This window comes from Labeo rohita, unplaced genomic scaffold (genome assembly GCF_022985175.1).
Source record: "Labeo rohita strain BAU-BD-2019 unplaced genomic scaffold, IGBB_LRoh.1.0 scaffold_1493, whole genome shotgun sequence".
Taxonomy (NCBI): Eukaryota; Metazoa; Chordata; class Actinopteri; order Cypriniformes; family Cyprinidae; genus Labeo; species Labeo rohita.
The window spans coordinates 1,849-18,586 of record NW_026127663.1 but is presented as its reverse complement, the minus strand read 5'-3'; the positions used below and the strand labels follow the sequence as shown (position 1 = coordinate 18,586).

At 36.7% G+C, this 16,738-nt stretch overlaps 2 protein-coding genes across 2 annotated transcripts; both read right to left on the bottom strand.

Annotated features, from left to right (window-relative positions):
- Nucleotides 1-49: 49 nt before the first annotated feature.
- On the bottom strand, nt 50-9,180 carry LOC127158391 (NLR family CARD domain-containing protein 3-like). The gene is made up of 4 exons (XM_051101544.1): nt 9,046-9,180; nt 2,090-2,970; nt 293-466; nt 50-206 (listed from the first exon to the last, which is right to left on the bottom strand). Exons 1-4 carry the CDS (start codon nt 9,046-9,048, stop codon nt 50-52), a joined length of 1,215 nt encoding a protein of 404 aa, XP_050957501.1. The 5' UTR covers nt 9,049-9,180.
- Nucleotides 9,181-9,881: 701 nt separating this feature from the next.
- On the bottom strand, nt 9,882-15,270 carry LOC127158392 (NLR family CARD domain-containing protein 3-like). The gene is given in 7 exon segments (XM_051101545.1): nt 9,882-11,321; nt 11,398-11,444; nt 12,167-12,340; nt 12,428-12,601; nt 12,733-13,115; nt 13,117-14,509; nt 15,223-15,270. Coding segments are annotated over 6 exon segments (2,685 nt in total). The 5' UTR covers nt 14,503-14,509; nt 15,223-15,270; the 3' UTR covers nt 9,882-10,800.
- Nucleotides 15,271-16,738: the final 1,468 nt, after the last annotated feature.

The following is a 16,738-nucleotide window of genomic DNA, read 5'->3' as shown; positions in this document are numbered from 1 at the left end:
TGTTAAATAAATAAATAAATACTGCCCCACATACTTGAGTATCTGCAGTTTAGTTTGGATCCTCCAGTTTGTGTTTGAGCAGCTGCACTCCTGATTGTCCTGGGTGATTGTAGCTCAGATCCAGCTCTCTCAGGTGTGAGGGGTTTGAACTCAGAGCTGAAGACAAATAACCACAGCCTTCCTCTGTCACCATACAGCCAGACAACCTACACACACAATCAGAACATCTACAGACACACATTAACATTATGACCAACTGACTGTACATTATCTCTTATGTGTTCTTAAACACCTAAGTATCTTCAGCTGACAGTTTACACTCTTTAGTCCCTCAGAAATAATCGTCACACCAGAGTCCTGCAGGTCATTGTTACTGAGATCCAGCTCTCTCAGGATAGAGTTTGAGGATTGTAGAGCTGATGATACAATTTCACAGTCCTGACCAATGAGATTACAGCCAGCAAGACTGAAAGACATAAGAATTACATTCTTATCCTTATTCTACAAATGGTACTACAGTAATATCAGCTTTATTCTAGTAAAGAGTTAAGTCATTGTAAATCCATTTAGAAATGTAGACTCTACACCAGGGTTCCCCAAATCTTACCCTGGAGGTCCAATGCGCTGCAGAGTTTAGCTCCAACCCTGATCAAACTCCCCTACCTGCAGAGGTGTATAGTCCAGGGGTCAGAAAGTAGAAGTCCTACCATATATTTGTTCCACCCATGAACCGATGAAATGATTTCACCAGAGGTGGAACCAAGTCCTTCAGTTCAAGTCACAAGCAAGTCTCAAGTCAAATACCAAGTCCTCAAAGAGTTAAAGGTAATGAGATAATTAAGTGACTAATTAAATGATGATTGTGCATTAGTGATGAACACCTGCTGTTACTGAGAATTACAGAGGATCAGATGTTGATGTTTTATTGGTTAAAATGATGCTACCATCATGGAGATCAGTGTTTGCTTTAGTTGGGCTCCTGACCCTTTTTATAATTCAAAATAATTTGCTTCTAAGCAAATGTGCTATTGTTTTACAGCAAGTGTTTGCACATTGCTGAATCAGAAGCTTTTGGTATTAGATTAGTCATCATGTTTTGCTTTTAAGTCATGTGAATGATCATCATGTAAGGTTGTGTAGGTTTTGAACAATAAGTCCTGTGAAGCTCAGCATTCACATAGTTAAAAATTAATACAAATTCTGCTGTATGTAAGGCACAAAGTATTTTAGCCCTTGTTATATGTAGACACACACAGACATCAAGAACCAGCATATGAATCTCAACAATGGTGACAATCAACAAAATCTGTAATGCTGCAATGCATGCTGGGTAACACCATAGTAAAAATGGCCATCATGCACTGCAGTACGAAGAATTATTGCCACCACTGTTGAGGATCATAAGATAAGTGTTCATGTCTAAAAGCTTGAGCTGCTGCAAGTTTTCTCCCCAATATTTCAGCATTATAGTGGCATTTGTTAAATATCATTTTTCTTTGGTTCTCTGAAAAGTCTGTTACAATCAAAAAACATGTTACCTAACTTATTTTCAAAAGCTTTTGATTCAGCAATGTGTAAACACTTGCCGTGAAACAACATTGCAATTGTTTAAAAGCGAATTACTTTGAATTATAAAAAGAGTCAGGAGCCAAACTAAAGCAAACACTGATCTCCATGATGGTAGCATCATCTTAACCAATAAAACATCAACATCTGATCCTCTGTAATTCTCAATAACAGCAGGTGTTCATCACTAATGCACAATCATCATTTAATTAGTCACTTAATTATCTCATTACCTTTAACTCTTTGAGGACTTGGTATTTGACTTGAGACTTGCTTGTGACTTGAACTGAAGGACTTGGTTCCACCTCTGGTGAAATCATTTCATCAGTTCATGGGTGGAACAAATATATGGCAGGACTTCTACTTTCTGACCCCTGGACTATACACCTCTGATCCTGAAGACACTGATTAGCATGTTCAGGTGTGTTTGATTGGGGTTAGAGCTAAACTCTGCTGGAAAGTGGATCTCGGGGTCCAGATTTGGGGATCCCTGCTCTACACTATAACATGATTAAACACTTACAGGGCTTTTGTGCAGTTGATCACAGCAGGTATCAGTCTTCTTCTCCCCTCATCTGATGTGTTGTATTTCTTGAGGTCCAGCTCATCCAGCACCTCCTCTGACATCTGGAGCATGTAGGCGATTGTTGAGCAGTGAGCAGGAGAGAGTTTCTTCTCTGAGTGTTTGTCTGATTTCACAAACTCCTGAATCTCTCTGGACAGAGTCTGATCTTTCACTTCCAGCAGACAGAGGAACAGATTGATGGATCTTTCAGTGGAGAGTTCATGTCCATCTTTGATCTTCTCTTTAATGTACTGTGTGGTTCTCCTGATGCTCTCTGAGCTGTTCTCTGTGTGTGTCAGTAGATCCTGTAAGAGTCTCTGATTGGACTCCAGTGAGACGCCCAGCAGAAAACTCAAGAAATGATCCAGGTGTCCACTTTCACTCTCAAGGGCTTTATCCACTGCACCTTTAAGCAAATCTCGTACTGAAACAAAGTTGCTTAGTCCCTTAATAATTGTACTTGCATAAAAGTAAAACACATAGAAAGCAGCAAGAAACTCCTGAACACTCAGATGAATGAAACTGTAGACTTTCCTCTGATGAATCACAGATTCCTCTTTAAAGATCTCAGTGCAAATCCCAGAATACACTGAAGCCACAGTGATGTCTATGCTGCTTTCAATCAGGTCCTCCTCATAGAACATCACATTGCCCTTCATCAGCTGTTTAAAAGCCACTTCAGCAAGTTTCACAATCACTTCTCTGTTGGACTGCAGGAGTTTCTCTAGATCTCTCTCTTCATACTTCTGATTCCTCATGTTGATCTGTTTCAGCAGGAAGTGGATGTACATTTCAGTCAGAGTTTGAGGGATTTCTGCACTCACATCTTCTTTCAGGAGCTTCTGAAGCACAGTGGATGAGATTGAAGGATTACAAATTTAAGAAACTGTTTAAAATATGCTGATCCTATGCTCTGATATAGCATCACGTGAAAACCTAAGGTGCAGTACATTGTATTTAGCATTTAAGGTAAATATGAGGTTATCAGACAAATGATTCTCTCAAGCAAAGTTTGTAGCAAGATGTCCCTGCCAGTTCCTGTTCTTTTATTGTAAGTCAAATGAGCCAGATTACTGAGATGTTCACCTTTTGTTTGTAATGGCTCTCGGTGCCTCTGCCCAGTCTTTGAGTAGTTATGATGATTGGATTAGGACTGGTGTAAATGGGGCACTTGGCTACACTTGAGTACTTCATTTGCATGCTTTGTTTAGGATCGTCACCCAGGTGCTTTGTCTACATTTTAGGGGACTGCCCCCTAAATGTATATAAACTACAATGTATCACTGCCTTAGTCAGACTTTTGAGGACTGCAGAGCTACGCAGCGCATTCTCAATAAAGAATTCTGCTGAAGATACCCAAGAGTCTCCTGGTCTTCGCTTCTGAGTTTCCAACAGTTTTGGTGCCGTGATCCGGATAGAGCTCCTCACCTGAATCCAGATTGAAGCTCAACAAGCTCAACAAAGATCTGACTTCGTTCCAGACTGAATCTTTCTGTACCAAGGGTTGGTGAGTATCACTCTATCCAAAAGAACCATTAGAAGCCAGTACATGTGGTCATCCTCTGCGCCGCCAGAGAAGTGTTAACAAACAGCTGCAGGGTTTGTTTAACAGACAAGTTATCCTCTATTTCAGGTAGAGAAGATTAGCATTACGTGCTAATATCAGTTATCCTCTATTTCAGGTAGAGAAGATTAGCATTACGTGCTAATATCAGTTATCCTCTATTTCAGGTAGAGAAGATTAGCATTACGTGCTAATATCTGTTATCCTTTGTTTCGGCAGAGAAGAATTGTTGATCCTCTCTTCAGAGAGAGAAGTTTAGCGTAAAGTGCTAATATCTGTTACCCTCTGTTTAGGCAGAGAAGACTAGTGTAAAGTGCTAGTAGTTTGTGTTGTCTTCTGTTAATTCAGGAAAGGTTAACTATAGTTGATCTGTGTTAACAAGCGTACCCACTAAACATTGGACGTCGGATAGACGTGCAGATCATGTCTATATTGGGTCCGTCGGTCCATGACCAATTATGGACATCTATTCCACGTCCAAACTAGGTCCACTATTTGGACGTCCAACCATGACCCAACTTGGATGTCATTTTGACGTTCAACATTTGATCTGGGTTTTTTTGGACGTCATTTAGACGTCTATGGCAGTTGCAGTAAATGTGTTTTACAAAATACACTGTTAAAAATTGCTGTAAAAAAACGGCCAAATTTTGACAGTAACATGCTGTTTTCCATTAAAACAGTGCATTCTGGGTATTATTTGTCATTTTCGAAAAAGTAGCCTGCTGCTATGTATGGTGAATTAACAGCGTTCAAAATCGACACTCAGAGACTGTGTTTAAAATCAAACTCTACACCCTCATTCACTATTCCCTACATGAGTTTACTAATATAGTCCACCTTACAGAGATAATGAAAACTAATGAGTGACTTCAGACACTGACGAACAGCTGCTGTTAATGAGCAGAATCACTGATTGAAAGAGAAACAAGACAAACACAAGAACTATAGAACTGACTTCAGCCACAGCCTTAGATGAAATCAACTGAACATTTAAAACAACTCAACACACAGCTTTACCAACTTCACACATTTCTAACCAGACTGATTTTATTTCTGTCAGATGTCTATAGAAGATCTTATTGAGAATGAACAGATGTTTAGATGATGATGTTTTATTGTTTTGTTTGACGATACCATTGTGGAGATCAGTGTTTGCTTTAATTGGGCTCCTGACTCTTGACATTAAACTATACATATATTTGCTGTAACTGGGTTTTTATGATGCATTAGTTACAGCAATGCTGGTCAGTTGATGTCAACTATGTCTAGTTGGGCATGAATGTCATCTACTGAGCTGGTTCTGAGTCTTGTGAGACTCATTAAGAGTTTGTTTTTGAGTGTGTGTTTATTTGTTGTTGCTTTTTTTTTCCACCAAGTGTGTTACAGCATGAGATCTTTTGATAATGTGGAAACCAGAAAAGAAAGATTTAATAGTTAAAATTTAACATTATTGTAGCATTTATACTCAAATAGAGACATGAAGAATCAGCATATGAATCTCAACAATGGTGACAATCGAAAGCTTCATGCTGCAATGCATGCTGGGTATCAGCACACTACAAAACCTCACTCATGACTTGTTCTCACCATTGTTGAGATTCATACCATGATTCTTGATGTGTGTATCTAAAATATACAGAACTTTTTTTTTTTTTTTAAATGAGTGGTCTTTTTACATCTGCATACTGCATACCCAGTTTTTTTTTTTTTTTTTTTTCACATCAATATTCAATAAAAGAAAACACACTGGATAAAACCTGTGTTATTACCAAACCATAAACAATTCCAGATTTCTTTATAGTCATTAATATACATATATATATATATAAATACATTTTTTTTTGTCATAACAAGCATGTTGTAAACATACACAATTACAACAACTAAACTAAAGTTAACCTTAAAATGTCAAGGTTCAACAGCCCAACTAAAGTAAACACTGATCTCCACCGTGGTAGTAAAAAAAAAAAAAAAAAAAAAACTAAACCTCTGCAACTCTCTTCTGTAGACGTCTGACAGAAATAAAGTCAGTGTGGTAATAATTGAAGCTGCTAATGCTGTTTTAGGAGTTTAATCAGATCTTGAGAGATTTAATGTCTTCTTTTATTTCAGTTGATGTCATCTAAGGCTGTGGCTGAAGTCAGTTGTTCTTGTGTTTTTCTTTCATTCAGCGATTTTGTTTGTTAACAGCTGGTGTTCATCACTAATGCTCAATCAGAACGTGATCAATCATATAATTATCTCATTAACTTCAGCACTAATTCAGTATTACTCAAACACTCTGTAGTGTTGACACATTATAAGTGTTCATTTAAAACTGAGGATTTTGCTGTGGGTTTTAAAGGGTTAAAGATGTATGATGGAAAAAAAAACAGCATGAAATGTAATTTAACAGTAATAAACTGTAATTAATTTACGGCAACACACTGTAGAAAAACAGTAACATGCTGGCAACCGAGCTGCCAGTTGATTACTGTTAATTCAAGAAAAAAACAGTAATATACTGTAAAACATAACAGTCAGATTTACAGAGCAAATCAAGTTAGTTTCACTAAAATATTAGTGAATGTTCATAGAAAAACAATTATGGAAAGTACTGGTAAGTACTGGTAAGGAGAGTAAATATTTGATTGTGTCTAACTGATGTGTTTTTGTACAAGAGAGATCTGTCAGTTTAATTTAGTTTTGTGGGTCACCATTGTGCTGGAGAGTAGAGCTTGTGCTTCAGGCAATGATGAGCCACAAACACTGATGTTTTGCTGCTTTATTTAAAGACAGTAATTGTGGAATTGCTGATATAGTGACAATCTCTTTAAGCACTTTATTACACAAATTTGTGCTTTTGTTAGTTAATGACAATCTATAAAGATTTGAGTAAAAGTCAATTGCTTCTTTATTACACTTTAAGTGTTTGTGGGTTTATATTAAGAAATATTGTTCTTAATGGACTCAAATTAAATAAGTTCACTGTACTAACAACATATAAACAATAGTTTTTTTAAAGCTCAAATGGTTTGAAGCAATTGGTTTCCAAAATAAAATGAGTTACCACATGGTATAATAACGGTAACATACTGTAAAAATGAAGAGCTGTAAATTAACGGTAGAGAGCTTTAAAATAACAGTATAATGCTGGCAACCACAGCTGCCAGTAAATTACTGTTATTTTACAGTGCAATTTTTTACAGTGTAGAGCCTATCAACATGATTATATATATGAATACAGATTATTTATAAACAAACAAGATTTATTATCTGTATTACTATTTATTTATTTGGTAGCCCATGTTTTTTTTTTTTTTTTTTTTTTTTTTTTTACATTTTCCTGTTTTCCTTTAACAGTTTTTATTTTATTTAAAGTAGCCTATAATCAAGTTATTTATTTTTTTATTTTATATTGTATTATATATATATATATATATATATATATATATATATATAAATTATATTTATATGAATTTATATATTTTATATTAAAAAAAATCATGGTAGCCTAGCCTATCCACATTATTCCTATCTTAAAAAGAACCAACAGCTGCAAAAAAGTCAAGGACAGACAGCTCTCTATCAAGCTAGGCAACAATATAAGTTCTTTGATCAAGGAGGATTTCAACCAGGCAAAAACCAGTCAGCATCACTCTGATTGGCTGAAACGAGCACATCATCATAAACGCCACTCTGATTGGCCGAGGCAAGACGAGGCATTTGGCGGCTTGGCGCGAGTCAGAGCCGTAGTGTTCTGGACGGCACAGGTCTTCAGATCACTGGTGAACCCGTTTCCTAGAAATTGAAGCTAAGTTCGGTCAGCATTTATTTCAATGGCCATGTGTACGTATAGTCTTTGGCGTTATTGTCTTACAATAAAGCTGCGAATGGTCAAGGGTCACAGCACGCATTTTTTCGTCTTACATTAGCTTGTTACTTGTGCTAGCTACGGGGTTTACAGATAATGCAAGGTTGGTTGATGTTACCGTCTCTTAGTCACTTTAATCGTTCATGAAATTAACATTATACGTTTTATTGTAAACAGCAGGTGATAAGCATACAAAGGTGTAATGCATTTCCAGTTCAAACTGCTGAGCCAAACAAAGGTACAGGAAAATGAATACATGATACAGAAAACATGTCATCCACCCTCTTGAAACATAGGACTACATAGAAGTTGTATAAAAATGACGTGTTAAGTCAAAATTTTATGTTAAAAAGATGTCCACAAACGACCACTTTTGGACTATAAATAGCCCTTACATGGAGGTCCCACCGACGTCAACATTAGACGTGCGGTAGACATTGAAACAAGACGTCGTCTGGCGTTACAAAACAACCCCATCAATGGACGGAAATTGGACGTCCAAAAATGACATGGAAAAGACGTCACTACGACGTCACATTGCGCAGTGGGATGGAGGTCCCACCGACGTCAACATTAGACGTGCGGTAGACGTCGAAAAAAGACGTCGTCTGGCGTTACAAAACAACCCCATCAATGGACGGAAATTGGACGTCCAGAAATGACATGGAAAAGACGTCACTACGACGTCACATTGCGCAGTGGGTACCCTCTGTTGATCAGAGAAGTTTTAGTGTTGTGATTGTGTGGTAACAAAGAAACTCACAAAATGGTTAGAAAGAACGCTAGGCTGATCCCCACAACTGAAAAAGGTGGTCTCGCAACTCCTTTGTGGTCAGATAGCGAATTCAAATCACTGTTAGGAGTGCAAATGAACCTAATAGTAACTGAAAAAGTTAGACAAGAATTGACTAAGAAATATGAGATCCATCCAGACAAGACTTGGTCTGTAGATGAGTGTAAAAAGTACTTGGAGCATGTATTCGTAAGAACAATGTGAAAGGCATTATCTGCTGCCACAGAGAATTTGGTTTAGCGCTAGCTACACAACAGTCTCAGCGTAACTCAGAGCTAGAGGAACAGAACAAAGAGCTTCGGGCTAGAATATCCGCTTTGTCTTAGAATATCCGTAATTTCAGATGGAGTAGAAGTGCAGTATTTAGCGCTGATTTTGTTCTTTGTCGATTTAACTGCGTTTGAACAACAGCATAAGTGAAAGTAGGCAAAGTCACTTTCGTTTTTACTCGTTTTCGTATGCGAATTAACAGTCTTGGGTTCGCTGTGCACTGTGTTCATACAATAATAATCTCTTAGCCAGTTTTTGTCGAACGTTCTACGTCACTGGATCCAGGATATAAACAGTTTACCATAATACCAGAATAAGCGTTAATGTTATTTATGTGTATATACAAATGAAAAGCAAACCTCTATTAGCAGCACAGTTTTACATGTCTGGAATCTCTGGATGTTTACAAGAAGATTAATTTCTAAACTTACCATGTAATACGCGGCCTTTAGTATCCAGGTTCAAGAATGACGTCGCTTTCTTTGTACTCTTTCACTTTCGTTGTTCTAGTTTATTAATACTGATTTTTTTCCAATATCACTGTTTTAGTATATTAAGCCACATTAATTGAACATTAAACTGGAAGCGTTTGTCCAAACTCAATTGGTTTTGTTTTGTGAGAGAGTGAAAATATCTCTTTGAGAGAAGGCAAAAGAGTTTATCTTTATTTTCCCTCGCACCCTGTATTTTTTTCCACTAATATGTCCCTTTAGGGGCTCCATACTTTTGAACTAGTACAGAGAAACTGTGCTTAATCATGAGCAACACCACCAACACAAATGCTGCCTATTGGCAAATTGCCACGTGACACCACATTTATTTGCATTAAAGTCCCTTTTCTTGATTTGTTTCCAAACATTTTTTTCCTCAATTTTGGAATTTTTGGATGCCTAATTCCAGTAATTTCTCATTTTCTGTCAGGTGTTCAAAATCATGCAAAATCAGTTGGTAGTTATTGCTATTTCAAATATACCTGTATGTGTGTGTGTTAATATTATTTTATTTCTTATTTATTTTTATTTTCATTTCCCCAATTGCATTTTTCCCCTATTTATTTGTGATCATGTAGGCCTACAGGTCTTCACTAAACAACACCCATTAGCGCTTTTAGTCCACAAGTATGCACACTGAGAGAAATATTGATGTATCACACATTATTTGATAGTGCTGTAGATAGAATCGTCATTTTGTCAATTGTCAGTTCAAGTGTTCAAGTACAGTTTTATTATGGCCAATTGCTATGTCAGACATTAACAAAAACACACAATTGCACAGTATTGAGTTTTATTATTATGATGCTAATGTAACACACACACCAATATTGAAATGTCAGTGCTGAATAAAAAGCTTTCAAAAACCTTCAAAACAGCTATGCCATTTAATAGCAGACACTTGTAGTTTGAATCATTGTAAATGCACTGGCTTAAAAGAACAGACATGTCAAAAATGTTACAACCATCCCCAGTCTCCCCTATGATATGAGGTGTTTGTGCACCTGTCGCTCATATCTTCTTTTCTATTGCATAACTTTTATTATGTTCAAGATCAGGGAAAGATGGTTGTATCTTTAACAATAAACAATCTGGCAAAAAAAAAAAAAAAAAAAAATAGAATCCTTAATGAATCTTTCTACAGGGTAGGCAATTTTGGAAAAGCAAGATACCCACCCCCTGCATAATCACTCTGCAAAGCCATGTTCTCCTGCAAAAAATCTTTGCAACAACAAAACATAAAACATATTCTCATTGTTGACAACAAAACAGTGCAAAAAAAAATGGATGAAAGCTTGACTATTCTAACAGTTTTACTATAAACAGCAGTGAAAATCTATGTAATCTTATGATTCAAGTTTTTTCAAAATTAAATAAGAATTCATAATCATGCAATAAATGTTACTTTAACAGCTGCCAAACATAGCCTAAAAGAAGTTTCATTTTTTTTTTTTTCTTTCAGAAATCATACCCTCACAAATTGTGACCTCATCATAACACACCAGATTTACTTTTGGTTACATTTGGTCAAAGTTTAGAGTTTACACTAGCTTGCAGATGACCAAGGTTTTGAAAATGCACAAGTGGTCTTTATAAGTGGAAAAACCAACACACACAAAATCACAAGTTTGTAACTGCTTGAAATAGTGAGTTTGCTTTTGTATGTCAGTTGTTTCTCTTGGCAGGTTGTCAAATCTAACAAAGAGTAAGTGAGGAATCATAAACCCTGAATCCAGCACAGAGGGGATCTTTGAATGTGGTGTTGAATGTGTGTAAGTGTGTGAGTGTGTGTGTGTCAGAGACGCTGTAGAAGGACACAGTGCCGGCCGACACGTCCACATACACTCCTACTCTATTAGAGGATGAACAGCCAGGTACGTTATTGCTTATATTACTGTGCCAGGCAGTAAATTCATTAGCAGAGCAGTACAGACTCCAGGCTTTGTCACTGTATCCAAACCAACAGTTACTCCCTGCTTTTTTCTGGATTCCTTTATATGTCACTGCTATATCAGCACCCTTCCCGCTATGCTCAGCCTCCCAGTAACAGCGTCCAGTCAGACTCTCTTTACTCAGAACCTGCTCACAGTTCTCAAATCTGTCTGGATGATCAGGATACGGCTGTGGCTCTTTCGCATGTGTCATCTTTCTGTTATCCTCAGACAGGATGAGAAGATTGTTTGCTGTGTTTGGATCCAGTGTGAGATTCACTGCATCTGAACACAAGAGCAGAGATGAGAGATACGTTAAGGATATGTGCGTGTATGTTTTTGAATAAGAGAAAAGACCTACATTTTCTCAGCCCGGGTGTGATTCTGAAAGGTTCTCCATGGTCCAAACTATAAAGAGACAAATATAAACCAAAAATTATAAAGGTTTGGTTAAATATGTGCAAGAAGTAGCTAAATCAGCAGTGTGCAAAGTAGCAGATAACAAAGTAGCCTAATATAGGATTCTGGTAGGAAACAGTCTGATATTTGCCTGATAGTGATAGACCTCTACAGACAGATCAGCTTATCAAAACCAATAGGATCCATAACACAGCAAGGATACATCAAGTGACTGACCCAAAATGGCAGATTTCAAAAATGCAGATGATGTTGGATAATTTAACTCACGAATAACTATTACAAAACACAAGATCATCCAGGTAACAATGCACAGTTTATCAGGGAAACATAAAGGTTTAAATTGGGTCAGTTGTGTAAACTCAATTATTATTTTGTCTTGTATACTAAATGTAAGCATTTAAAATGTGAAATAGCTTATTCAGGACAGTATTCCAAAAGTCAAAATCCAATTTTTATGCGCCTTCTTACTCTATTAATCTTTTGCCGATGTAAACACATAACCTCAACTGTAAAAATCTGTTTTTGATTTCCAAACAGTCCCTTTGGACAATGTAAACATCCAGACAAAAGCCACAGAGACTAAAGATTAAATCCATTGAAGAAATGTTTCAACTGAAAGTTGTTGACTATATATTTCTCAACTGATATTAAACAGCATTACCAATCTAATGTAAAATTTTAAATAAATAAAGAAATACTGCCCCACATACTTGAGTATCTGGAGTTTATAGTTTGGATCCTCCAGTTTGTGTTTGAGCAGCTGGACTCCTGATTGTCCTGGGTGATTGTAGCTCAGATCCAGCTCTCTCAGGTGTGAGGGGTTTGAACTCAGAGCTGAAGACAAATAACCACAGCCTTCCTCTGTCACCATACAGCCAGACAACCTACAACACACAGTCAGATTATCTACAAACACACATCAACATTATGGCCAGCTGACTGTACATTATCTCTTATATGTTCTTAAACACCTCAGTATCTTCAGCTGACAGTTTGTACTCTTCAGTCCATCAGAAATAATCTTCACGCCAGAGTCCTGCAAGTCATTGTTACTAAGATCCAGTTCTCTCAGGACAGAGTTTGAGGATTGAAGAACTGATGATACAATTTCACAATCCTGAGCAGTGAGATTACAGGCAACAAGACTGAAAGACACAAAAATTAAATTCTTAATCGTATTACAGTAATATCAGTTTTATTCTAATAAAGAGTTAAGTCATTGCAATTCTATTTAGAAATGTAGACACCACACTATAAAACATAATTTAACACTCACAGGGCTTTTCTGCAGTTGATCACAGCTGGTATCAGTCTTCTTCTCCCCTCATCTGATGTGTTGTATTTCTTGAGGTCCAGCTCATCCAGCACCTCCTCTGACATCTGAAGCATGTAGGCGATTGTTGAGCAGTGAGCAGGAGAGAGTTTCTTCTCTGAGTGTTTGTCTGATTTCAAAAACTCCTGAATCTCTCTGAACAGAGTCTGATCTTTCACTTCCAGCAGACAGAGGAACAGATTGATGGATCTTTCAGTGGAGAGTCCATGTCCATCTTTGATCTTCTCTTTAATGTACTGTGTGGTTCTCCTGATGCTCTCTGAGCTGTTCTCTGTGTGTGTCAGTAGATCCTGTAAAAGTCTCTGATTGGACTCCAGTGAGACGCCCCAGCAGAAACCGCAGGAACAGATCCAGATGTCCATTCTCACTCTCAAGGGCTTTATCTACTACACCTTTAAGCAAATATTGTACTGAAGCTAAATTCTTAAGTCCCTCCATAGTTTCATTCACATGGTAGTGAAATGCATAGAAAGCAGCGAGAAACTCCTGAACACTCAGATGAATGAAGCTGTAGACTTTCCTCTGATGAATCACAGATTCCTCCCTAATGATCTCAGTGCAAATCCCAGAATACACTGAGGCGTCATTGACATCTATGCTGCTCTCAATCAGGTCCTCCTCATAGAACATCACATTGCCCTTCATCAGCTGTTTGAAAGCCACTTCAGCAAGTTTCACAATCACTTCTCTGTTGGACTGCAGGAGTTTCTCTGGATCTCTCTCTTCATATTTCTGATTCCTCATGTTGATCTGAATCAGCAGGAAGTGGATGTACATTTCAGTCAGAGTTTGAGGGATTTCTGCACTCACATCTTCTTTCAGGAGCTTTTGAAGCACAGTGGATGAGATCCAGCAGAAGACGGGGATGTGGCACATGATGTGGAGGCTTCTTGCTCTTCTGATGTGTGAGATGATTTTACTGACTTGATGCTGGTCACTGATTCTCTTCCTGAAATATTCCTCCTTCTGACACTCATTGAATCCCTGAATTTCTGTCAGACGGTTGATGTATTTGGAGGGGATCTGATTGGCTGCTGCTGGTCTGGAGGTGATCCAGATGAGAGCAGAGGGAAGCAGCTCTCCTTTCATGAGGTTTGACATCAACACACCCACTGATGAAGTCTCAGTCACATCACAAACTTTCTGATCATCTGAAAACATCAGTGTGATTCTGCTTTCATCCAGACCATCAAAGATGAACACAACTTTACACTCCTCATAAATCTTTGAGTCCAGATCTTGAAGTTCAGGATGAAAGTCCAGTAGAAGTCTGTGAAGACTGTACTGATGATCTTGGATCAAGTTCAGCTCTCGAAATGGAAGCACAAACATGAAATCTACATCCTGATTGTCTTTTCCCTCGGCCCAGTCCAGAATGAACTTCTGCACAGAGACGGTTTTTCCAATTCCAGCGATGCCTTTAGTAAGAACAGTCTTGATTTGGTCTTTCTCCTCACGTCCTGGTTCAGGTGAGGATTTAAAGATGTCATTGCAGTAGATTGAAGTGTCTTGTGAGTGTTTTTTTCTGGCTGTTTTCTTCATCTGTAAAACCTCATGTTCTTCATTCACTCCCTCACTCTCTCCCTCTATGATGTAGAGCTGTGTGTAGATTCTGTTCAGGAGGGTTTCATTCTCTTGGATTTTGTTTCCCTCAAGTAATCTCTCATACTTGATCTTCATACTGGTTTTGTGTTTGTCTTTGACTCTCTGCATCTCCTTCCTATTGAAACAAAAGAAAAAGAAATCAGCAGCAATAATCATGAATGTTTTTGAGTTTGGTTAAACTTGAGACTATTATTAATATAATGCATGTGTCATGATCTGCTTTTAAATTTCATTTACTGTTTAGTGTTACTGAGTCTTTTCAAAATCATGATTGATTTTAGACACTTAGATGTTGTGCGCCAGCTCCACTATGCAAATGAATCTCCAGTTTACATCGTATCTGTAATTTGCTGTTAATAATGGGATTATTTGAGATGCAGATTTCACTCAGTGTGCACATGTACTGAATAAAACTTGAGGATTTAGTACTTTGTTTTAACCATAACTTTTATTTGTTGTTTTCAAGCCAGTGCTTACTGAAGCGGCAACCTACCATCATCTGCCACTCTGTTCCATCAAAGGACGCACATCAACAAAGACCGGCAGATCACACTACAGCCACACGCACAGAATTGAGTGGATTTGTTTGCGTTTTATGCAAAAGGCAAAAGTAATTAGGCTTATTATATCTAAAAAGTGAACTTTTTTCCTAAGATAGTAAATTATTGTGAAATCTATGCAAGCTCAATTCAAACAGTTTCAAGTACTCTCTCCAAAATCCAAGCACTTATTAAAACTTGAAAGCACTACATTTAAAATTCAAGCATTCTCAAGGATTTCAAACACCTGTACAAACCCTAAAATTAGTAATTACATGTTTATACTTACGAAGGGTCAGAAGTCCCTGGTTCATCACCAACTGCAGGGGGTTCATCCACACTGTTAAAAATAAATGTAATTTTACATGTAAATGTCTGTATTTTTTATTTATTTATTTTTTTTTACAGTATTTTACCTTTTTTTCATTATACGATGAAATACCTGTTGTTTTACAGATATTATGTTCCACCATTAAAATTACAGGTAATTCCTTGTATTTTTTGATATTACATACATTTTCTGTTTTTTAAAGGAAATTTTCTGTATTTTTACAGAGTAATGTGTAATTTAACATAAAATGGCGTGTAATAATTACAGATTATTCCTGTAAAAATAAGAAAAAAATTGAAGATCGTTAATTATGTGAAGGTTAATGTGAGGTTTTAAGGTCAAATAATAATATTTGTACATACAGTAGCCTGAGTGTACTGTTAAATGTTTTAAAATACTTTTACTACTCTTTTAACCTTGTCTTGCAAATATTCTAATTTTAATCAAATTTGGTGGTGTTTTCACCAAAGTAGCTGTTCACTTTATTGATTATGAATATGAACGCAGTGATAACGTTAAATCGCAAGGTAGGCGCTTTCCCCCTTTCATATTCTCCTGTACATATATATATTTTTAGAAGTACTCAGAATTTGCTCCTCCATTGTCACTAATGTGTTGAGTGTTTTGTAATGGTTTTCTATGGGAAAACGCTCAATCTAACTTGCAATTAAAAAGCGTTGCATTCACATTCTGGCCACATTTTCTCGCGTACATCTATATTATGCACGTGTAAGTGGATATTTTAATCTTATAAATAATAATAATTGTTATAATCTTTGTGTTCTGATTAGGAATGAAACGCACATCTTGAGGCCTGAGGCTGAGTAAACTGTCATTACATATGGGATCGTTGATTATGAAAACTGCATCCATCTTGGACAGTGACACTGCTACTGTAATATGATGCAGCTAAGACAAAGTAAGTAATATAAATTTACTTTCTATAAATTGTGCTAAAGCCACATGGTGGACCAAAACATCACTGTTAACCTTTCCTGATCAGCTTCCAGATCATCGTCTCAATGGAGTATATGCTGTAATGTCTGAATGAAATACAAAGTATTAAATTATTATTATTATTTTTAGTTTCAGGTCGTGTGGAAAGACTGTGGAGATCTACAGCAGATAAGCATGGCAATTCAGGTGTGGAACTTTGGTTATTATTGATATTATTATTATTATTATTATTATTATTTATTTATTTATTTATATATATATATTTTTTTAATCTGTAATCAGCATGCAAGTTTTTTACAACAAATTCTGCATTTTCTTTTAATGCAGCTGTTCGTTTCTTTCTTTGTAAAATGGTTCTTTGTGTATAATTTTCAGTTTCTATGTGGTAAGGGTTGAATAAATTAATCATCAGTGTAATTAAAATCAGTGTAAAATGACTGTATGAAAAGATGTCTGTGAATTTTATTGTTTGACAATTATTGTCATTTTATGCAGAAGCAAAAGTTAGTTAAACCCT